The sequence below is a fragment of the Anas acuta genome, chromosome 15 (genome assembly GCF_963932015.1).
Source record: "Anas acuta chromosome 15, bAnaAcu1.1, whole genome shotgun sequence".
NCBI lineage: Eukaryota > Metazoa > Chordata > Aves > Anseriformes > Anatidae > Anas > Anas acuta.
The window spans coordinates 10,951,894-10,977,571 of record NC_088993.1 but is presented as its reverse complement, the minus strand read 5'-3'; the positions used below and the strand labels follow the sequence as shown (position 1 = coordinate 10,977,571).

General features: G+C 40.8%; 1 protein-coding gene across 5 annotated transcripts in view; it reads right to left on the bottom strand.

Moving 5' to 3' along the window:
- Nucleotides 1–25,678, bottom strand: part of CYTH3 (cytohesin 3) — a 51,820-nt gene extending 26,142 nt beyond the window's left edge. The window contains exons 1-2 of one of the 5 annotated variants that reach the window (XM_068699106.1): nucleotides 25,504–25,629; nucleotides 2,549–2,751 (exon numbers count right to left, since the gene is read on the bottom strand). In XM_068699106.1, coding sequence (XP_068555207.1) covers nucleotide 2,549 — 1 coding nt within the window. In that variant the 5' untranslated portion in view covers nucleotides 2,550–2,751; nucleotides 25,504–25,629. Of the gene's footprint in view, nucleotides 1–2,136; nucleotides 2,162–2,548; nucleotides 2,752–16,915; nucleotides 17,198–22,609; nucleotides 22,633–25,503 lie in introns of those variants that run through there. The other 4 variants (XM_068699104.1, XM_068699107.1, XM_068699105.1 and 1 more) reach the window with 4 other exon arrangements.

Genomic DNA, 25,678 nt, shown 5'->3' with positions numbered 1-25,678 from the left:
AAGTATTTGCCTCTGAAGATGCAAATGTTTTCCTACGTGATTGTCAGCCACTCTAGCAAGAGTCCCTTACCCTGCAGTCTCTGACAACTAACAAACAAAAAGTTATTTGCACAAAACCTCTGCTTTTCTCAAGCAATCAGATCTTCACCAGCAAGAAACTTCCTTGGCCATGGATTACGCTCACTTACTTGTACAGCAGTAGCACACCAACCACAAATATTCACCTCCTTTGCAACAATCCTGTAATAACAGTTTTAACGCTACCCACTTTCTTGGAAATTGCTCCTTATTTATAGAACAGCTCTTCCTTCCAGCTCCAATGGAACAACAAAAATAATTAAGATATTTATATGGTTCTGTACCAACAGTAACAACCAACAGTGCAGTCACTTCAGAAGACCGAGGGTGTTTCTTTATGTCATATAGACATTTAATGGACACAACAGGATCACGAGCAAAGATTCAGCTTGACAAAAGTTTTTTCACTTGGACTCTTGAAACACAGCCTCTCTTCAAACCTTAATAATGAAATATATTGATTACTTTTGACATCCAGTGGTTAAGCTCCTTTCCTTTTAGGATTCAAATCATAATAGAAAATCCAAATGGCAACAGAGCTTGTTAGACATGAAGTAATTATGGGAGATGATCTCATTTAGCTATTCCAGATACAGACATGATTGAATTACTTCCAGTTTAGGAAATTACAGGCTTCTGTTGAAAGAATACTAGACTTCGATGTTTACCTGCTTTTTCCCCTCGTCAGATCAGAAACTCACCCATTTCTGAACATTCCTTTCATGCAAATACTGGTTGAATCTTTTCACACCAAACCTCAGAAACACGTGTGATGCTTAGACAAGGGATCATACCACTGTCTCACGTGTACTCGAAGATTTTAACCATCCAAACTCAAGAGATTCTGTGCCTATGCACACGCCCTGTACCTACAAATACCAGAGTTAACTTGGTTATCTGAGGACTGAAAACAACAAAACTCAAGTCTGTTACCCAATGCTGATTGTTTGAAAGGCAAAACACATAATCTAGCACTCCCCTAGCTGGGAAGTATGCTCAAGTATCATTAAAGCATTTTTGCAGTGTTAGATTAGTAGATGAAATTAGATTAGACTTTGCAGTATCAGTAAGTCCTCCACTTACACACTTCCTGCCATAGCAGAGACTTGGCTGATCTCACCTTCACATGTAACTAGCAATACTAAACAGAAGGCAAATAGAAAATAACCTTAAAGCTTTCAGTATTTAGTATCCACAGATGGTGCTTGGCCTTCAAGCCAAGTGTATTAGCTGCTACCACTAACTCCGCCCGAAGCCTAACGCCAGCGAGTGCTGCTGCAGTTCCTTTTCCTTTACGTTACTACCCAGTGAAAGCTTGTAGGTGTGGAATATCTGGGACAAGTGGAATTTCTATTTTAAATCAGCATGACTTGTGACAGTTTTCTGTGCTCAGGCTACCGAGTGAAGGGAAAGAAATAAAACACCAAAGTCCTCTTCATACAGCTCTCTGAGTCTGTCTTCTGTTTTTTTTTCATTCCCTCTGATCACAGCAGCAACAGGGAGACAGCCCTCACAACACAATTAATAATCCTGTTAGACAAAAAGGAAATAAACTAAACGGAGTCAGACTGTCTTTTGCATTAGGAAATAACATCAAGTATCTATCTGCCAGATGAAAGACAAGAAAAATCTGCTAGAAAATAAGATTCTAAGTGCTCTTACAGAGCACTTAGAAGAGAGTACTTAGAGGGAACTCCACATTACTGCAACATCGTTAAGTAAGGGTATTAGTATCAGAGCCAAAGGACTCCAATACCCTTTGATAAAGATAAAAAAACAGGCTAGAGCTGAGCAAGGGTCACAGTACTGCTCAGGTTCCAGCCACTACTGGTGCAGTCAGTATTTATATCCACTCACACCAGCAACAGAGAAGGGATTCTTTAATTGTAGGAAGCACATGGTCCTATTGCCACCATAAATTGGCAGGTGGGGAAGATAATACTGAAAGTGTTTGCCTTATTCTCAGTCTTCTTTTGGTTGTGTACCATCACTGCTGCCCTTCTCCAGCACTTCTGGTCATGCTGGTGAGAAAGCACACCAATGGGCACACAAACTCACCAAAAACATTTTGGAACTGCCCGCGGGGCGTTACAGCCTGCAATTTCAAAGGCTACAGGTGTCTGCTCCAGGAGGGTGCGTGACCTCAGCCATGGTTGGTGTCCCTGGTGTTTCAATTCTCCTCCTTAAAGCAAAATTTAACAACAGTGTTTCTGTATTTCAATGAAGGTTTTTGATACACTAACACTGCAGGATGTTCCTACCTGATCTGAAAGAAAAAAAAAAAAACAGTAGAAAATATTCAACTGCTGCTAAAAAATAAAAAGAAAAATCACTAATGCAAAAGGGCACACACCATTACTTAAACCTTCTCCTTACAAGTAAGGATCTACTCTGTTTTTCACTTCAAATATTCTTTCTTGTTCATTGATCTCTAGTGATTCGAAAACAGAAGAAAAACGCAGCATCCTACTTCTAAACAGATAAAACGTTTTCCCAGCAGTAGGGCTGAATGGCAATCAGTCTGTCTCACTGTGTGCGAGGTGCCTTCCACAACCTGCAGAGCAGACACTGCAGCGAGAGCCTGAGCAGAATTTTCTTTGGAAAGGAAACCTGTGGAGCTGTGGTGCCCAGGCATCTTTAGACACCAGAGCTAGTGCTTGCCATGCTTCCAACCTGAAAAGAAAAATTCATTTATTCAAAAAGTTCCAAAACTACAGCCGAAAAGTGTGACATCCAGGCTGACGTTTGGCTCATGGCAAGCAAACGTGAGATGCCTGAAGAGCAACCACAGTGCCTTGAAGCAACTCCACAGACCTCAGCAAGCAGGTCCATGCCACAAGGGATGTCTGCTCTGAGAAGACTGCTTCCATTCAGCTGTGCTGAATGTGCAGGCAAGTGTTCACTAGCTAGAACACTTAAGATTATTTTTTTTTTAAAGCTTGTGCCCATATAACCCTCCACATACAAGTGCTCCTTGAGTGCATATTACCTGTTTGTTCCGTAAGACAAATTTCCTAGCTCTCTTCTCTGAGTCACTTCCAAGCTTTTTTTTTTTTTTTGGTCTTTCACCAGTTCTAAACACAAAGTAGACAGGATGGGAGGAGTTAGCATGAACATTTAAATACTGAAAGAGAACAAAGAGCTGGATGGAGAAGCACTTCGGTATAGTGAACAAACTGGAGTTGCATCACGCTTTCATGCTATCTTCTAATCTTTAAATAAAGACAATGTTCTATTTCCAACGTGAGTCATTCATGAGAAAACCCTTCAGCTCACAGGGAGAGCCCTTCCTTTTTCTAAAACTTCAGAGTTTCAGCTATTACTAAACAGAAAGACAATTTGCCTAGTGATGATTTTACTAGATAGGCACGGCATTGTTCTAAGTCCAAATTATATTCCTGGCCAAGTAGTAAAACAGAAGGAAAGACAACAGTATAAATTTTGTTAGTACTAAAAAATAATAAGAAATCATTAAAAAAGGCTAAATAGATATTCCAACTTGGCCCATTTCTGTTCAATTACTGTGACTGAACTAAATACATGTAGATGAATTTCCTGTAAACAAATACTTATCAGAATATGCACTTTTAATGCAGGTTTGCTTTCACTAAAGGTGTTACCATAAAAACACATCCCAAAACCAAAAACCAAACTGTAGTTTGCCATAGCAATCAGTACTTTGTCCTGTAGCTGTGACGATGCTGCTTTAATCATGTTCCACTATCAGCAACACAAGCACAGCATCCAAACACGGGCATTAACCCAGAACTCTGAAGCTTACAAAGGCACCTTCAGTATTCATTTCTCTCGACAAATCCTACTAAAAAGCATGGGAATCAATTCACTTCTCAGATACTGACATTGAAGGTCACAAAAATCATCATTAAAAAATAGAAATCCAACTGTCAAATGCAATTCTTTACATTCCTGTTTCCCGATAATTTTTTTACATTACCAACTGTTTTATGTTCACTTTACATTTTTGTCCTTCATTTGTTAAGCATGAAGCAAATGTAATAGCATGACTTAAATGCCATCAATCCAAATGTGGCATTTTGAGCAAGCAGGAACCAAAAATTAAAAAATAACCAAGTCTTCTGCGCACTGAGAAAGAACTGCAACAGACCAACACACAAGGAACATGCCACAGGTCAGTGCAAAATTAGGAGTGTATCCCTAAATAAGAGGGGCAAATCCCGTACTTCCCAAATCCACATCCCTCATCTTTTCCAGTAGCAAAAATTAACCCCTCTCCAGTGATGTTACATGAACCAACAGTATTCCTGTGTTTGAAAATCTTCCCTTACTAGCCTTTCCCCCAGCATTCACTGGCCAAGAGGTAACGCAATCTTGCTCCACCACTTCACCTGATTTCAGAGTTCAGATTCTCAAGAGAAAAGCAAAATAATCCCTAGCCAGTAACAAAAAAGCTCCTCAGTGTCCATCAATAGATAACACTGATTCTCTAGCTCACTTGACTACTGACACAACGAAGTTTTGGTTTTGTAATACTCTCCTCCTACCATGTCAGCCCCAAAGGGGTGATGTTAAGCACTCCTATTCCAAGCAAAGAGCTTCATTTAGATAGAACAGATAGATTTCATTTTGCTGCTACTGAAGTATCTCATGAGTACAAAGATAGTTACACAACACGAGGCTTAAAACTAAACAAACCTATCCTTGCCCATCCACAGATTCTGCACAACTGTTTCTTCTGGCCTTTAAAAATAATACACATCCATCCTGAGAACAAATCTGATCGTCTCAGGACATTTGTCTCAACGGATATTCTCAGGCTACTCTCTTCCTTTCCCCCTACACGGTCCCTTTTTTAAACTTAATTATAGGAACATTCTCCAGCTTTCAAGCAAGATGTATAAACAAAGCTGTGACCACTTGTGGCTATTAAAAATTCCACAGAGGGTTTTGTAGGAGGACATCCTCCTGCACGGATTTATTTCAGTGTGAAAACGAAATATAACTGCATTAAATTCAATCAGTAAGACTAGTTTTATTTTTATTTTTTAAAGGCAACCAAATCCAACTATCCTACTGCATTAATCTTTGCTATTTAGTCACTGCTGAGCATGTTCTAGCACAGTAGTGCTCACACGTCCATTAACAGTGAAAATAAACCTTTACACAATATCCTTTTGCACACAAAATTACCAGTTAGTGGTATGAGGAATTTAGGACTGAGTCCATGGCTTGCAGAGTTATTTTGAGAGTTTTCGGTCACGAGGGATGCTGTGACCAGAAAGCACATTAGCAGCAAAACCCAGAAGAGAGCCTCAAACGCGCATCCATCATTGTAATTGTTTAACTACCGGAAAGCACACCATTACAAGATGTTGCTGAAAACATCTTTCCCTCTAGGACAAGGAGATACTTCACAAGCAACTCATAGCTAAGATACCTGTCCTCTGGGGCTTCTAATAATATGTGAAAAAGCCCAACTTAGTATTAAACCCATTATTACACAAAAATGTATTTTCAGGAATTTAAAGGAAACAGTTTCCTGCTGACATGACCCACTACATCACTTACGTTTAGAAATTGGTTTATTTCCTCTGCAGGGTAGGTTTAGTTATACCAGTGATTCCCATTCAACATTGTTTTATTAAAAGAACAAAAAGCGTAAAAAAGTGTAAATATAAAATGCATTTTTATTCTACACAGAAAAGAGACAGCAGGCTAACTGCTGCCAGGTACATAATCACTTCTTGGAAAAATCAAGCATTATTTTTAATTGAAAGAATGAAAGTTAAATATATATAACACGTGTTATAATGTGTAAGAATGACTTCAAAAAACACAAAATTATGTTTTTTGTCCTGGTCAGAAATGCCCACATATAATTTAGTTGGTGTTACCATGCTTAGTCAAGCAGAAAGTAGGCAATTCTGAAGTTGTGCACAAGCAGGGTCTAAAAACCACCAATTTGGGAATAAATATATATATATATATATATATAATATATAATATATAATATATTATATATATATATATATATATATATATGCACACACACACACAATCCAATCCATGCCATTTACCTGCCTTCCCAAAGCCAGCATTAGGGTTTCACCTATCACACACAGGAGACAGCTGCACACAGGCTTACATCTATAACATATAAACCACAGTAAATGTGTTTCTTGAACTCGATGGAGCAGGAGTTTGCAGCAACCGACCGACCGCAGCATATGGATCTTTACAATCTGCCCATGCTGATAACAGGAGCAACAACAGCTGTAAAGAAACAGATGAGTGTACAAAGGCTTTTTACAGCTCGCATGAGCAGCTAACCCTCGCTGCTCCTACTTGCCCTTCCCAACAGCAGTGAAGCACAAATAGGTACAGCTTTACAACAGCTTTCAAATCTTCACCCTGCTAGATAGATATGTCGATAGAAACAACCGAAGAGCCAACCGCCTTGCTTTTTATTTCCTAATTATGCCACTGACACACATATCTGCCATCTGAAAGCAGTGTTTGTTTAAGTTAATGAGCACTTCTCTTTTACCATCCCTGTTATTTTTATGAACAGGCAGTACTGAAGACCATGATTACACTACACTTACCTCCTCTACATCTTATTTTCACTAATGTACCTTGTCTCATCATTCTGATGCACTTCCATTAGGAAACCAAGTGTTTTGCAAACACAAGTAAAAGAACCACCTTCAAGCAAATGAAGGGGTGTCATGTGTGGAGGAAAGAAAAACCACACAGCGAGCAGCTCTGCGCGAGTTGCTTTGCCACTTGCTGCTGGATATACAGCCCTGCCTGGATCCCGCCTTGTTCTGGGTTTGTTTTCTGCCAGTTTAGCAAGCCAAACGCTTTCACACAAGGATCACATAGAGCCCAAGCCAAAGCAATAGGCGCAGCAAAAGCCCTGGCAGAGGGAGGCAGAGGGGGCAGCAACCCTTGAAACATCAGCCAGCCCTAAAACCAGCTCAGCCCAGCCCTCAAACCCCACCCTCGCAGCCTGTATCCTCTAAATCCTGAAAGTAGTTCAACCTGATATTAAAAATAGATAAGTGTGGATTTCCTTTTAGGCGCATTTTTCTTTTGAAGTCACTCAGCTCCTGCTTCAAGATCAGAAGACGCTTCTAGGCCAACTTTTTAAAAGTATGTAAATACAGATCACTGAATATGGAAAGAAAGCTGGGCTTAACTTCACATTCTAAGTCTCTTACCCAAATAAATTAATACTGGCATTAATAATACAGTGTTAAAATATGCATGGTCACGCATATTGAATAAATACAGAAAATTTTTATGCTAACTAATGTGGAAATCATAAAGGGAGATGTTGGTCACAACATAATGGGATGTCTTTTGGGGTGGGTTATTAACAGATTAGCACAGATAGTGGAAACACTACCCAAGTTAGCACGTGCCTTTGTTGGTATGGATTGCCAAATACAGTTCAAGAAACTGGTGAATCGCCAGTCAGATTACAGTGTTACACCCATATACTGGTAAGTACACCATCACCTTCACATAGCCGTCCTCTTTTAAAAGGGAAAACATCAGCACTGAAATAATGCAGGACAAAAGCAATACCTTTGCAGTGCTAAGCACTAAAAGTAAAAATGCATTCTTTTATTGTCTTGCTGCATTATTTATATTGCCTTAAAACTTTCTTAGATTTTAGCTTTTAAGCAAAATGATTATATTTGATTTTCCCCACAGTGAATAATGGGAAAGGGTGATCAGAATCAGTTCTGTGTAGCAACACCACCAGTAAACATGTAGATGATATTACGACTCCAAAATTAAGAGGCGTCAAGCCTTTTCTTTACGCTACATCTGATCAAAAAAACATTGTCAAACACAATCAAAAGATTTCTTCCCCATCAATATGTATGCTGCAAGGCAGAATCTCACAAAGATGTAATTTTGGGAGAACTCAATAGTATTTTTCCTCCCTATTGAGCAATCGTTATGCACAGAACTGAGGAAACATAGGTTACTTTGTGCTACAGCTGAAATTGAACTCCGTTCCTCTGATGTTTGCATTTGAAAGCCCACAGTAAGTGTTACTGTAAGTGTTAACACAAAATACAGTCTTTGTAAAAACTGCAGATTCCATATTTCTCTTGTTGACTTTCACAGAAAGATCCAGGTCACAACAAATTCTCTAATTCTGGCTTGTGTTTCAGCACTCCAGAGTGAGAGACTGATCCAGCAACAATGCCAGGAGAGGCCATGGTAACAGCTGATAGCAAATTATGCACCCGTCTGCAACACACAGCAGCCACTTTAAGTGGGAGTCTTGGGAAACAAATCAGGGTTCCTCCTCAGCGTTATCTAGGTGGTGAAAGCAACAGACCACCGTGCCAAGTATGCACAGCTAAGTGACACATGAAAGATACCGCATATTTATTTGAAGCCCTTCATTCATTACAGTGTGATAAAAGGGCAGCTGAAGATCAGTGGATTTAGCTTGACTACAGTAGGAAAACTCTGAAATTCAAAAAATTGAATATTCAAAGATTGAATAGCTTCCCAAGAGTTAGCTCCTTTAAGTTGCAGAAATTGCACATACCTTTTAGTACTTTTTAACTTGGGGCATTTATGATCTTGCCCAATAAAAGCATATTGTATCACACAGCATACTACTATAAAGATTTCTACGAAGAATGGGATGGAAAGGGACTGGATGATCCCATGACAAATTTCTGTGACAGAGCTATTTGCTTCTAATGGAGACAAGCATACAGGCAATGCTGACAGTAATTTAGAAAACTTGAAACAACTGCCAGATGACAAAATTTCAGATAAACAAGGTTTAACAGATTCCCATCAAGTCTTCGGCCGACTGACATTATGCTATACAGCACAAAGACATCATCTAGTTCAAATCCAGGTCAGAAAATAAGCAATTATCCACCTTTGTGAGTTATGCTGCATTCTCTTCTAATGTAAAAAGGGAAATGGTTAGCACTTGGCTACCTCCAGGTCATCAGCCACGACCAAAGCCGCTCTCCCTGCAGGGTACAGGAGTGGTCACGTATATACATGCTCCCCAGGCAGCATTCAGCACCAGCTACTGATGGAAATCAGGTCAAGCACACGCAATATGGAGCAGACCGGGAAGCTGGATTGCTTGAGCTAGTTACCACTGAAGAGGGTTTGGCTCCATGTTCACATCGGAGGATACGGGATGATTCCCAGGAATTCAGCATCTCCCACTGGCATGCACCTCCCAGTAGCTGCTGCGAATGACTGGACTAACCACAGACGTCTCGCTTCCAGCCTAGGCAGCTTCCAGCTCCAACATCCAAGCATCCTGGACCAAGGACAGGACAATTCCCAAATAGCAGAGATTATTCCATCATCTGTTGGGTGTGGGAGAAGCAAACAAGAACACACTGATCCTTTCAACTTCTGAAAGGACACTATGAGAAGAAAAAATTCGCAGTGATGTGTTTCAGCTTTCCCCTACCACAGCACCCCCAGCTACAGGCAAGGAAAGCATTGGCTGGCTCACACCTACATTTCCTAGGACAGACCTGGAAAAAGGCTCATAAAGCAAGCACACCAGAGCAGCAACAGACATTCCTGTCAGATTCATTTTGAGTCACAGCATGGAAAATCGACAGGAATGTCGCTGAGCAGCTGCAGGGGGGGGGTTCCAGAGGGCAGACCCCATGGCCGCCCACCAGCAGTACCCTTAAATCCTGCTTTAGATGTGGGTGCAGTTCACCAGACCTACTGTGCTCCCAGCACAACGTCTGGGGCTCAACCCGTCTTGCTGTCATAATTTTCCAGTAACATCTACTCTTGGCAACGAGGGAGCTGCTCTCTGTACTTCACTCATTAATGGAGAGCATTAGTCAGTTACTTATGATTGCTGGCTCTTTCTAAAGCACAAATCCAATTTTCAGAAAAAGCAAGGGAAAATTCATCCTTCCCCTTTCCCCACCCCTGCCTGAGACAGCTCTGGAGTTAGATTTCAGAAGCAATATTTATTGCAGAAGCTTTCTATTTATTCATTTTCCAAGATCAGTTGCAGGCTAAAGGAAGCAGAGCAAATGCTGGATTTGAAAGCAGTCTTCGTTCTCCAAAGAATGTCTCCAGACAGCAACCAGAGAGTGCCATGGTAGGACTACTCACGCATCAAATGACTGCTTGAGTAGCATTTACTTTCCTCCAAAAGAAGATGAGCTCCAGCATGTTAAATAGGATACCTGACATTGCAAACCATCGAAGTTCTCAGTCTCATCCAAAAAAGTAACCCTGATACCTGCTATGGAAGCTGCTGAGCTGCAATACATGAAGGAAAATGCACTTTAGGTCATACAATATTTTACTTCTTGGTCATCTTCAGCTCCAATGGTTCCAGCACTTTGCTATGACATCAACAAGCCCACTGGCCACATGCTCTGTAGCCCAAGAAGGGACTTCAAGAGGTCAGAAATTTATAGGTTTCTTAGTGAAGGAACAGTAAGGCTTAGTTTAAGACTGTAAAGCGTTTTCAAATTCCTCACACAAGAGTATATTTAGCATTTCTGAATTGTTGGTTGCCATCACTCCGTGCAACAATTAGCTTGACAGGTCACTAATCCAGATATAAAAGAGCTTTTTCTCTGGTTCACTGATAAGAAGTTTGCTCGATGGATCACTTACTGTAACGTCAAACCCCTGCTCTCCCATTCTTAGCTTGGCAAAAGACCATTGGTAGTTTATACCAAATCTGGCTCATCATACTTCCAAAATAAAGCACATTCGCTTTGAACATGCTTTTAAAAAGTCTGAATACTTTATTTATTTTTTAGAGTAGACATAAGTTCTATGTTGAAAAAAATACATATTTTTTTGTACTTCAAGCAGACCCTCTGGCACTCCAAGCACAAACTCCTTTGAATAAATACATTCTTCTATTTAAGCTTTTCCAAACAGTTTCAGTCAGATCTGCCAAAATAGTACATTGCACTTTCTAGGCTGTTTTTCCTGCCTAATATTGACAAAAAAGTCACTGCGTTCCTTCCAGAGATCAATGAAAAATCATCTGACCATATTTTTTTGTACTTTATTAAGTTAATCATTTTTCCTCAGCTAAGTGCTTAACAAGAAACAATCTGTATCCCTACAACTTCAAAGATCTAAGCAATTAACTTCTATTACTCTCTCTGTCTCAGACTTATAGCATGTTAAATTCAGCATTTTCCCTGAAACTGAAAAGAGAAAGGTTTACAAAGGTTTAAGTAACTAACTGGCATTCAACCCCAACCTCTTTCCAAATCCCTCGACTCCTGCTGCTCCTATTTATAAACATTCTTACTCAGATTTCCACTTCATCCTGCCATGCTCAAATAGCAAACATTTTTGTCGATTAGGAAACAACTGAATGGGACCAAATGCTTCAGTTCTGTTACTCCTCACCACAGTGCAAAAGGTACCAATAAAAGATAGCACTTTATGCTAAACTAGTAAAATGTACAGCAAGTCATGTTGTCTTTAACTGCAGATACCAGCTTCGTAAGACAATGTGGTTATATATAGCTTCTGAGAAGCAAATTTCCAAAGAGCTCATTGCTCCCTTTGGAGCAGTGCTCTACCTGGCATGAGCTTTCAGTACACAAAGACAAACTTTGTGTAAGGCTGAAAAAAAACTGACTCATATTAACAGTCGCAATCATCCTAAATTTGCCTAAGGGCAACCAGAAATACCAAGTTGGAAATTCTGCTGAGCACTCTGCGCCAACAGGGTGTTTGTCTGCGCCTCCATGGGCACAGCTAGTGAGGTGCACAGGGAGAAGACTTGTCCACCCCGTGCAGAGATCCTTCCATTTTTCACAAATCGGCAGCACAGCTCTGGGTACAAAACACCCAGTGAATGCTGTTTGCTGACACTCTCTTAATTGTTTTAAGTATTTTTTGCCCACTGAGAAAGGCAGTTGCTACTAACAATGGCGGCATTATTAAGCATAGGTTTTTGCTACCGAGCCACCTAATCCCAACAGCATACAGCCATGTAGAGAGCAGTCTGCATCACATCAAAATTTTACAAAAGCTAGTTCAAAATGATTTGGACCTTAAACTTTGCTAAAATATTTGAAGCATAACCAGAAAAACCAAGTGCCACATCCACAGACGTCCAGCCAATCTCTCTAAACATTCAGAAACAAATTCTGAAAGATTACCTTTGGATCCTTAAAGAAAATAAGTCAACAAAAATTGCTCTTACACAAATTTTGAATCAGGTTGTTAGAAAACATGAGATGCTTCCACTTGTCTCTGCAGTTGTAAACTTTGAGGATGAACTCTGCTGTAACGGAAATTTTTTTTCCTGAATTTTCCTGCAGTTGTAGTTTAAAAAATGTCTTCCCATATGCCAAAGAAACACAAAGTCTAATTAATTGCAAACTGTCAATGGAAGTCTAGCCATCCTGCATTGTTCCAGCTAAGAACTTATGAGCTCACTAATGAAATCTAAAAATACTCCCTACTGATTGAATGGCGATACACACGTTTTCACTAAGTACCGCGACACGCAACTTTGCATGGCACACATAATGTGTTCATACTGAATAGATGACATAGCTTCCATATGAATTAACAGCAATGGAAAAAGACAACTTATACAGACCCGCAGAATATAATCACTACATTGTTCGTTGATCCCTGCCACCACTGTTAACTCTATTCCAGAAAGTCTCGAGAGGAAGCAAGATATAGCAGCAAAGGCTGAGGAACGTCCAGCTGCAAGGGGGTGGGAGGGAAAGGAAGCAGACTGATTAGTTGAAGAGATTTATTGTATGCACATATTCTATGTTAAAATTCATTATCTACAACAACAAATTTCTTGGAGTCATTTAACTGTTCTCAATTCAAATACAGGAAAATGCTATCAGGCTAACATGTGTTTGTTCAGCATGAAATCCTTTCTTTAAAACGTTAAATGAGGTTGTGAAAAGCCAAGACTTTCACAGAATTATCATACAATTATTTCAATAAAGTGAGAAGGACCTTCTGATGATTTTCAAACGTGATAGGATAACTTCTAGGTCCATATGAGTGCTAGAGAAAAATAAAAAGTGTAACAATTAAAAAAAAATGCAGTATTCTCTCTCTCTCAAGACATTATTACACTGCTTTCTTCAATGTAGCTGGCATATTTCATTCTCTAGGCAATACTTCCTACATTTCCTTTCAAATACACCACGAATGCAGCCAAAGCATCCTGAAGCATAATTCCTTATTCTAGTTGCTGTATTTTAGTGCCCTTTGACACAGGCAGAGTCTACATACAACCAATTCTGCAAAAGACAACTGGCATTAGGCATTCTACAATTTAGGATTGTAACACCTACTGCTCAGAAGAACTTTGAATACCATTCTTGCAAAACAAAATGAAGCAATACTGATAATCTAATCACTACGATGTTGGAAAAAAAAAATCCATGTATTAATTGCATGTATAATATTGTATTTATAAATAAGATAAAACACGGGTGCTCAGGACAGGAATCAATCTCAACAAAGCCCAAACATAGCTATGCAATATATGACACCCAGTGCAGTAACACAGCAAAATGAATGTCATAATTTGCTTAATTAAAAAGAAGAAATAAATGCCATATAGAAAAAGAAATTTGGTTGCAGGTTTACAAAATGTGCTCTTAGTCTCCATGCTGATAATCACCACGTTGACAGTCACCAACCAACCACACAGATCCAGTCACCGTACAAACAAAACCAACTGTTACTACCACTTAGCCATGGACTGCAGCAATCCTACCACAGGAACAAAACTTCCTCATTCTTACCATTGACACTGGTGGGCAAGTACAACTACTCCAAAGATTGTTACATCTTACATAGCTGCATGGACAGCATAGGGATTTCTACACTGCAACTGATTTGCTTTAGAAGTATTGTGCCTTCAAAGCATACCATTTTGTCCACATTTCACTTCCACTTTGAAGTCACAGATCAGCTCCTACTAGTTCAGGAAGGAAAATAAATTGTTGTTATGTTCCAGCACGGTGGGGTGAAATGCCAGGCTGTCTGGCAAGCCAGCAGGCTCACCACCACAAATCTTTTTTTTTCCTTTTCTTTTAAATAAAAGAATTAGCAGGTATATATACTAATATTTTCCAAAATTATGCTGTAGACTGTAGTTATGTTTTAAAATTCCTCTATCACTAATAATATAACTTACAATATTTCAAGCTAGTCCTTCCAGTCAATTAGGACTTATTTGTATACTATTGTTATTAAACTTATTAGTTTGACTAGCATAATTACAAAGTGATTGAGTAACTACATTCAAAATTAAAGACTCAGTGGCAGTAACAGAATTGTTAAGTTTAGTAGCCATTTGAAGGACTCCACTTGCAAATTTAGTGTGGAAGGAAGATCTGAAAGGTAGGCAGAAACGTAACAGCCACTGCAGTTCTACCTTGCATCATTGATCCCAAGTAACTCACATACAGGATGGCTGGATCAATTATAAAGAAACTCAAGAAATGTGACCTTTTTAACAAAGAAAAAAAGAAACAAATTGTTTTGACAGAATAAATAATGCATTATTTTGGTCATCCTTAAGTATTCTCAAATTCCATGTACCTACTGTATTTCTCACTCACTTTGTTTAACCTGGATCCAAAACATCATCTACATAGTTGGAAGCACAAAATATACCTAAGGGAAGCTGAACTATGAAGAAAAATATTAGGCTTCTCGTCTCCTTAAATACTTAGGCTCTGTAAAACAAAGACTAGTGAAACACAGCATAAGTGAAGTTAGCAAAATCAAAACTGCTCAATGAACATTGTAGAACTCATTACATATTGTACTAATACTTTTAAAGACAGTAAAGGATTTTGTTTCAACTAAATCTTGTACTAGCAGTGATAAATTGATACCTTGTTCCGAAAGTAATCTAGAAGTATGGCTACCTTCCCATTTCATTCAGGCAACTTCATTTCTTTTTTTAAATAAATAAATAATCCTAGATGACTTAAAAGTCTACAGCAAAATCTGAAGGCGTTTAAGTATTTCAGGATGGGATTTATGGCAGAGTTCTGAAATGGATACTCCTAGTTCCTGTTGCTTTTACTGGAATATTTTTATAGAGAGTCACTTTTTTCCCACCCTGCCCTTTTCCTTTACTGAATTTCCACACAATAACTTAGATTTGACCATCACCGGACATCTGAACAACAATAAAAAAAGTTACAGCTGGATCCTGTATTAGTCCCAGCTGCATAGGATCTCTGGCTGCGTTCACAAAACAAGAAAGCCAATAGGAAAACAGTAGGAGAATTTCTTTTAGCAGCTTAACTTTGAATAAATTGCTTTTCCATATGCTACTACAACAAACTATTTTACTACTCGATGCAAATTGAAATTATTCTTTCTATTTTTCATCCCCTTTTTCTAAAAAAAATAAAAAATAAAATAATAATAATAAAAAAAATCCTTCTTCAAAAACCTTTACTACAAAATGCCAGAAAATAATCATCTCCATATGGTCTTTCAAGTCTAACATACCACAATGAATGTATCTGCCAAGTCCACCCACCCACAGGCTCCATAAACTTTAGAGTATTATTTGTATTTAATTTGGATTACCAATTTCACCCAACCTTTCCCCTTCATAATACATGCTTCTTTTTCATGCTTGCAACACAGGTAGAAAATACAAAAGGAAAATGAGTTTTCAGCAATTAAGAACAATGATGTAACATGTACTCTCTACACTTATCACTGAATTCATAGTGGAAGGACTTAAGCTAGCCTTTCTTTTATGTTTGCACTTATAAAATATCACCTAATCTTTTCAAACATTCATGTGAGACTATGTCATTTATTGGTACAAAACCAAGACTAAACACTGCAGTCCTTCCAACTTACAGTGCAGAAAACGAGGGTGAAGAAAGATGTATTTTGATTTCAAAAACGCTGGGGGGGAAGTTTCCTCTCAGATATTTAAAAGAGAAAGTTACTATATTTAATGCACAAAAATGCACTTCCTATAGCCAAAAAAAAAAATAAAAAAAAATCAACTCCATATGCTCCATTTATCTGTCCTGAGCACACCACCTCCAGCAAACTGCAGTGTCACAGGCTGCCCAGAAAGGCTGACCTCACGTCACACACAAGAGTTCACCTTGAGAACCAGGCTGAGATTCCCAGTCCACAAAATTCACCAGCATCAGCTACACTAAGAAACAGCAAACCAGTCATGTACCTGAAAGCCTTTAATCTCTCCCTTCTGTGGCTGGAATCGTTCTCATAGACACAACAGTCATTTCTCTAACTTTGCATCCGACTAACCTTGGCTTCCAGTTTCAAATTCCACTTTAGAAAGTTTCTATACAAACTGCAATTCAGGAGTAGCAGCACAAGGCAAAAAGCACGCAGATAGGCTCCTTGTCCCCAGATGAATGCTGGATTCTCCTTTAGAAGTGTTGCAGGTACAGAACATAATAATCTGAGTAACCAGAAGGGCGGTACAGTAGGTCAGAACTGAGTTGCAGAAGAGCAGGTTAAAACAAAAATTTACTTTTGAGACTATAAACATAGACTTCCACAACACAACGTGCCCATTAATGTGTTACGTGACGGATACCACATCCAGAATGAGTCCTCCCCAGTTAGCATGCACCAGGGTTACGCCACGGTTTCCTCCAGGCTGAGCGAGGCTGCTGCCGGCGAGCTCCCCAAACACCGAACGCTTGGTTTGGGCAGGGCCCAAGCAGGATCCTTTCAGTCAAAGGAAAAAACACACAGAAAAGAGAGAAAGAGAACCAAAAATGGAGAAAAACAAAAAAGGGAGAACCGCAAAAAGATGTACAGACACATGTTTACCTACCCCAAGCAATCAAGTCCATAGATCTGCTGGGGATCACCAGCCAGCACGGCCTGTACACACAGCTCCTGTGTAGGCAACCCCACGCGGCCGAGCACTTACATGCACAAGAAAGGGAGCAGGTCCCTGGGGGCTTCTCAAGAAGGACTCAAGGCTGTCCTACATAGGACCAAGTCCCTAGCCTGAAGTTGGGAGGATTTTCATGGTCAGAAAATGCATTTAACTTGCAAGGTTCCTCCCAAGGAAGGGAGTTGCTTCGTATCAGGGCTTCTTGCAGCCACTTGGTTTAACCTCCACTTCTTGGGAAAGCCTTCCCCCACAGCCCCCAGTTGTGGGATACGGCCACAAAAACACACAGCAGTTTCACAAATTCAAAAATGGCATTTGCAAGTGGTCAAAGTTGTACTCGGGGAGAGTACAGAGCCTGGTGGGAAAATTCCTCTTTAGTCGATTTGAATGACGAGGCAGGAAGTTCATTAGTCCATGCTTATATGAGCGAGAATAAAAGAAAAAAAGTACTCAAAATCTGACTACTGAATATAAGAAATGCTACTTTACACGACAATAATCCCTTATTTTGTAATATGCAGCTATAAATGCCCCTTTTGCCTATTCCCCTCTCTTGTGCATGCCTCATGAGGCAACAGGACCCGTTCGGGTCAGAAGCTGACCCTCCAGACAACGTTGCTTATGAGCTAAACAAAGATCTTATTAAGGAACATGATATTTACAATATATGAAAGCAAAAATGTAACAGCAAATAAAGGCTTCTGAAAACTTGGGAATGGAGCAGGAAAACAACCTGACTGGTATTTAGCACTCAGGATCAGACGGTACGAACACACATCTCCATGCTGGAAGTTACACTGCCTATTAATGAGGCTCTTGTATAAAAACGGAGAGGTGACTCACTAAATGATTACATCTCACTGTGCCTTTCACAGAAAGCAGCAAGAGGCAGTTTCCCTGCTTGCACATGCCAATTTTTTCAGCCTTTTTTTTTGTGTGTGCATGTGTGTGAGAACAGGAGAGAGACAGGATACATCTCTTTTCCTCCCCATCTACTCCTTCTGCCAAACGACGTCTTGTGTACCACTCAATTTCAATGTAATTTGACTGAAGGGTGGATATTACAAGCCTTGTGAGAACTGGTAACTGGCTAGGGGAGACACCAACATGAATTCCCACAGTCGCTGCTCAGCCGCTCCTGCACCCCGAGAGGCAGCAGACGGCGAGCGAATTTGCAGACGCGCTCTACGTGGCCACCCCGCGCGAGCCCTGCTCCGAACCAGCTGCAGAAAATCACATTATTATGCAGATAAATGCATGGGGAACGAGGCCAGAAATAGAATACCGTAAGGAAGAGATGCGTGGTATGTCACTGGAGACATGAAAAAGATTCCGGGCTCCTAGGAGAGAAGGCAAAGCTTTAGAGATACCAGACCATTTCCATAGACTTGGGTTTCATCATTTTCATACAACTCGCTTGTTTTGTTCAAAAAGTTCAAGGTATTTCACCTAAAAATCAACAACTTTTTTCTCCTTTGGTATTAAGTACCCATAGCAGCTCCTCAGAATCCAACCAGGCTGCTAGATCTGATAGGGAAAGCCAGATCCGAACTTAGATTCAATCGTCACAAACTAAGTTACCTCCAAATCTTGTTTTAAACAGAATTTTCTTAAGAAATTCAACAGCATTATTAATCAATAGTCTGGCAGTAAAATCTATCCTTCACAAATCTTCCATACTCCTGGCATAAGCTATTTCTTTTTATAATAAACAGAGCATCTGAAAATGAGGCTAATTAGTAAAGCCATGCCAAGAAGTCCAACCTATTGAAAAATTAGATCAAAGATCTCCAGTACTTCATGTCCTGGTTGAGATTTCACAAGCTTCCAGCGTGCTGCATTTCCTGTTAAACTCCATGAGATCCTTCTGAATTTGTCAAAGAAGTGCTTGTTTGTTTTCTGGGAAATATTAGATAACGTCTGTATTTGCCTTTTTGCACGTCAACTTATATTGGAAAAGCTACCCGCTTATATCCTACCTACGTGTAAGTAGACAGCAGAACTTCAACAGAGTTGTGGAAGCAGCTATGTGTCGTTGTTGTTTGTTTAATAAAACTTTATAATACAGAATAATGGGCTTGAAGAACTTCAGAAAGTAATGAAATAAATGTGACACAGATGTTCACCGAAAAAAAAAGAGCAAGAATGTTTTTACTTCATAGCAACCAAATAGGTCAAGCCATTTCCTTCTTCAGGCAAATCTCAGAGGACCACAAAACACATGGTTTTCTAGTGGATTTTGTGTGTCTATCCCACTAAAAGGAAACACTGTTGTCCAAGAAATTTGCAATACTAAGTTTTCCCATGAAATTGTTGGAATTAAAAGAAGGAAGTCATATGCAATTAAAAACAATTTGCTAGATGCTAAAGTTATACAAATGGTATATAATTAAACCCACTTTTACTATCTAAGTCGCATACCTTTCCTCTACAACACGCTGCTTTAAACGAATGCGCAGTGAAGAACTCTGAAACACCACTCTTGGCTGTTCACATGAAATTTTCTTTGTCTTTATGAATATTAAAGTGAAATATCACGAGTTCTTCACCTCCATGGGATTGTGACCCTACAGCCCTGCAAGCTGACAAGCTTTCCCAGCAGACTCGCTGCTAAGGGCTTCATTTTATCCTCAGTGAAAGAAACCCCTGGTCAGTGTGTCCAAACTCTTCACTACAATGAATGCAATCTTTCAGTACCTGCTTAAGTACTCACGAACTACAGGAAGACAAAGCGAGGCAGACATCCTGAACTATCACTTTGCCTTAAAAAGGTGGAAAGGATTCCCACAGACAGCTTCAGTCACCACGAGACACTACTCCACGTGTTGCCTAGCCCCATGCAGAAGTATGAAGAAAGCGTAGTGTGGGATCCCATAACCAGATTAAATTTATTCGTGCACTCAAACAGGAAAACAAATATTGCATAGGAACATGCAACTTATTTCCTAACTTCAGGAGTAAGATTGCAAAAGTGTTCAAAAGGTTTTGCATTGCCTTTTTAAATGTCTTTTTTTGTACAACTTTTCTACAGACTTTTTAAAGAAAGAAAGGAGAAATTCTAACATCTGATTATTTCCTTGTCAATAGCCATTTGGGATGTCGGTGTGCACCCATGGACACCAAGAAAGGCAGTGGGTGGAAACAACATTAACAGCTCTGGTTTAGCCTCATTAAACTTAAGATGACAATTATGCAATCTTAAGATCCTAAACAAGACAGCATTTTAGTTGGGACAGATGGCACTGGATCCAGAGCAGACAGTGTATGCTGCGAGTCATCCCTTTAAACACAATAGTTTGATTTCTATTTGCAAATTTGATTGTTCAGAACAAGGAATAGGGAGGAAGAGAGCAGTAAGACAAGCACAGGATCCTGCAAATCTTCACAAAAATTTGGAAGCAGAAAAATGATCTTCCATATGAAAAAGCGATTAACGAGATTGGAGGGGAGTGAGAAGACAACATTGAAAGAAGCCAAGAAAGAGTAAGATTTCAAAAAGAAAAGTATAGTAAACAGTACGAGAGGCAGCTGGCGGGACAAAAAGAAGGAAGGGAATGTTCTGAGTACAAGGGGTCAGGACAAGTGTGGAAAGGACCTAGGATGAACCTGGAGGAGATGCTCTTCAGACGGCGACTGCAAACAGCTCATTCGATGACTTTCAACATGAAAAGGAGATGGGGCAGTAGTTCAACAAGAAAATGGGGCCAAAGACAGGGTGTAAAAAGAAACAGACCAAAGCATGTTTGCACTGGGAGGGAAAGGAAGCAAGCAAAAGATAGCAGCAGATAAGATGGAGCTACAGTATAAGTGAAACAGCTTAAAGCTCTTAAGGCAAGAGATCAAACTTTTCTATAGTGCTAACAAGAGCGAGACACAGGTAGAAAAGACAGCAAGCAGAAGAAACTGCAGGACAGACACACCCTATTCCATCAATTTTCCCTTGGAAAGTGTTCAAAATCCTATAAAGAAAGAAGGGGAGGCAAGAAACATGATGAGACTGAAAGATTTGATGTGAACCGCAGGACGTACCTTGGAAAACCCTGTGCTGCCTTGAGACGTGCAGCCCCTCAACTGGTAAAAGCTTTTATGGAACCATTGCTATTAAAAGACTGCAATATCCATCCTATAACAGTAGCGCATGGGGAGCCTCCTTTCACGTGGCTATTACCGTGATTCCCAGACACCGTTCTGCAAAGAACGCTCTGTTCCTCTCAGTAAATCCTACAGGTGTTTTTTGTTTTTTTTTCTCAAATGTAGTAATACATGCAGATGCTATGTTATAGGCATGTTGTTCCACTAAAATCCACGCCATGTACCAGACACCAAATGCTACTTAACAATTTGTCAAGTTTGGCAACCTCTGGAAATTTTATCAGCAAAAATGTAATGTTTTCTGCCAAGGCACAGCTAAGAATATCGAATGTTAGGCTCAGGAGAAAAAAAAAAAAAAAAAAAAGATGTGTTATTGCAATTAAGATGACCATGTTCCGATACCATTATAAATAATATTAATGATTACATTGTAAATATTAATGTGTTTGAAACTAAAAATTAAGATCCTATTGAACCAACAGGTAGCCTGTATAAATGTGAAGTAGGTTGAGCACATAGAAATATTTATTTAAGCAAAAAGTGACGCAGTGTGAAGCACTGCTGGCTAACAGAAGACATTTATGTTGTTTAATTTTGTGCTGTATCCTCAAATCTGCTCTTTTTCCTCTTCCTAGAATCCCTACATGTTGTTAGTCTAACACTCAGGTGCATTTTTATATTCTTGGCACTTCCCCAGTGTTATTTAAAGCTACAAGCCTTCCTCCAAAGAACTTCTGGGACAACTTTTTAAAACCACCAGTACAAGTTACCCACTTTGAGTCTGGAGTGAAACATGTTTAACATTCTTCTATGCTAAATAAATTCTTTATTTCATGAGTGTCTTTTATTATAAACAAAACATGCGGATTTAGTCTCAAATGCAGAGCAAACATCTAGAACTATGCACAGGCCACATGGATTCTTCTGTCTGTAACATCTACCTTTGAAAGACACAACCATGCACAAAAAAAAAAAAGCAACAACAACAAAAAAAAAAAAACAGAACACGTCCAGAGGTTACTGCCTGAAGTTGAAATACATAACTATATATATATAAATCATTTTTAAAAACACTTTTTCTAAGAAGAAAATGTCTTTCTTACATTTAACAGATTTTGCCTATAAACGTGTAACTGCTTTGCCATGCAGAAGAACAGAAGTCATCTTGCTAAATTTGGTTTGGCAGCAAATCTATTCTTCTGAGTCTTCTGCAAGACGATCTGGTCTCTTGGTCTAGTTCCTCATGAGCGCCTGTCTGCATAATAGAAATCCAAGTGCTACCTGGCACCGTCACTGCAAGTTGGACCAACTAGCACAGCCTGGCAACTGAGCTGCTCTAACCCCCCCAAAAAAGCTTCATGATTTGGGAATAAAGAACAGAGCTTGGGGAACAGTATGGAAACCTCACTGTCACAATCAGTGACAATTTTTTTCATGTTTGCTAAATAGAAAAAAGATTTTAGCATTTTTGAACGTTTGCTTAGAGCCCTTCATGGGGATAGCTCAGAACAAGCACACACACAAGTCACTACGTACTTGATCTTGTAGGTTTTTCCTAACAGACCAGCGCCGAGTTGGATTTGGGTGACTACGAAGCAACTGCACAACTCAACTCAAATCCAGGGAAACAAAGAGGAGCACTATTCCAGCCTGCCTTCTACACACCTGCTGCAATATTCAATGTAAAGATCTCGGTTCAATGGTACCACCCCTGTGTAACAGTAAGAGTGTTAGAAAAGCCTCAGTCAGATCACAAAACATGTGATTTTAAACCAAGCGAGGAGAGGGAGGGGGAGAAATTTCCTGGATCAAGTGAACCACAGAGATATTTTAATCAGAACACAAAAGAAGGCTGAGACAAACACCAACTGACTCGGATCATATCACATCAATAATCCACGCACACAGCCTCCACCGAAATCAATGGGAGGTTTGTGTATAAGTGGCTTGCATAAAATAAATGCATGTCCCCATTTAGGCTCCAGAGAAGAGAGAAAACACTGAGAACAATTCCCGTAATTAACCTCTCTCTTCTGTCAAGTGTTTCTAAAATAATAAATCCTAGCTTTACATAGCTCCGCTGTCATTCACAGTTTTTACAAGAGGTGGCAAAATAAGTGACCCCGTTTGACAACTAAGGGAACTGAAGCATCAGATGCAAATTACACAGCAGAGCAGGGCAGCAGGCAGAACTGAACTGGGAATAGCAGTTTACCTTCTGAATCACAGTGTAATGTCCTAGATATTTAGATGTTTATCTAGATCAAGCCTCTAATTAGGGTGATACCATGCAGTCCTCAAATAATTGTGCACACTTCCTAAAGTACCTATGCACATCGATAAGCTCGGCTTTATGAGTCTGCCGGTCAATCGTGAATTTTTGAGCACTGGAGGTGTCCTGCAGAGGTTCAAATGCTGGGCAGCACTGCTCAGGCGCCCTTGGCAGCCCATCACTCTCAGTACTTATTGGCACTAAAGCATTTTAAAATTGGTTATCAAATCAACACTTTTCACATGCCTTCTATTGTTTAGAAAGAAGAAAAAAAATGACTCTTAATTCAAAACAATTCATTAGCTGGAAATGATCTAATTAATCCTGGTGTTCCAAACTGACTGTGTTCCATAAGAAAAAGCCAGACAGGATCTCTGGTCAGGAAAAAAGTTCAATACTCACAAGAAGTTAGTGTAAAACATTAAGTACTGGTTGAAAAAAAATAATTACTAATTAGTCTACGATTGTTTTAAACAAAGCCAAGTAGGAACATAAACTACTCTGTTCTGACAAAAAAGCAGCATGTTTATTAATTACATAAAGTTATAAATAATAGTTTTACTTGCAGTCTACATGAAAATCTCATGTCTACATCCACTAAACCAGCCTTCAGAGCAATACAGACCAGCTCCTCCCGAGCTTCCATCTTTTTCCTTCTGTGAAAATGCAACTCTGAAACGCTTAACACCTTCTGAAAGGTGATTCTCAATTCAGCAAGAGGCCCACTTGGTAGTCTAAGCCTTGCACGTGAGCAGGTACTACATTACACAGGGCTCGTGCCGCCAGCAGGCACGGTCATCTCCTTTTACTACAGATCTAAGTCCATAATGCTGTGAGAACATATTTTGAGTTGAGCGAATTTTCTGGCCTTTACAATTACACTGTTCAATTGTTCCCAATGACGTTTTTTAAAGGAAGACTGTCTTGTTTTGTTATTTGGTTTCCTTTTTCAGATTTTTTTAAAGACTTCAGCCCAACACTAACCAAGGGAGAGAGGTACTTGCCGAGAAGTGGCCATGCTTACAGACGACTCCTTGAATTATTTTTCTGATTCATCACAGACTTTTTTTTTTTCAAGTTGTCAAAACAAACACCACACCCACTTGATTTCCGAGTTCTGGGTAATTATATTTAGAATTAGCAATCACCGTGTAACTATTAATCATACAAGGCTTAGCCATCACTTTACCTATCTAGAAATAAAGCAACACGTTCAAACGCAGGCGGTTTAGTGCTTTATTCAGGAGAGATCCCCACCGCTCTCCGCTCCGAACCATGCCACTGGTGCAGACGGCCACAGTCTCAGCAGCAGCAGAGAATATAGAGCTACAGTCTCAGCAACAGCAGCGAATATAGGGCACTGCATTGAGCCAGTGCTCTGCCCCAGGGCAGGACCGGCTGCTCCTCAGCACCATTATCACTGGCGGCACCCCAGAGCTGGGTGTTTCAGGCACAAGCTTTACACACGCGCTCCCAACACGAAAATCACACGAGGCTGCAGATCCCGGCAGCGGGACGGCACACGGCCCCGTCTCCCAACGATTAAGAATTGAGACTAAAAAAGCTCCCCCAGGACGCGAGCCCTGACTTTTTGAAGGCAGGCTTCGGGAGCGCTCACACCGCTGCCTTCAGGCTCGGTTCACCTTGTTCAAACTGGCCGAACCACTCCGTGATTATCACCGAGCCGCCGCGAAGATGACACAGACACACAGACACACAGACACACACACACACACAGACTCGCAGCAGCCCTCACAGAACATAATTACCCTTTTCACCGCCCGCTGCCAGCCGCCTACTTTTCCCCCCTCCTCCCCAGCAGCTGCACCGGGGCAGCGCAGCGATGTCGCCGGGCGGGAGCGGAGCCAGGAGCGGGGCCGGCTCCCGGTGAGGGCCGGGGACCCAGGGCCGCTGCCGCCGCCCCCCCCCCCCCCAGCTCCGTGCCCGGCTCCCGGAGCCTCCGGCCCGACCCCGCCGGCCGCGGGGCGCCGAGCCAGCCCCCGGCGGGGCCGCCAAGCACAGGCGCCAGCCCCCGCGCCCGCCCGCGGTCCCCTTCCCCTCAGCGCCCGGGGGAAACGTCCCGGGCTCGGCGGCGGCCCCCAGCCCGGGCACGGGGCTCCCCGGCCACGAACGCGGGTGTCCCCCCGGCCCCACTCACCGCCGCCACCCCCGCCGCCCTCTTCGTCCATGTTGGGGCCGCAGGCAGCGCGCTCCGCAACGGCGGCGGCTGAGGGAAGCCCGGGGCTCGCTCCACCCGCTTGGCGCCTTTCTCGGCGGCTGCTCTTCCTCCTCCTCCTCCTCCTCCTCCTCCTCCGCCTGCCCTGCCCCGTCCC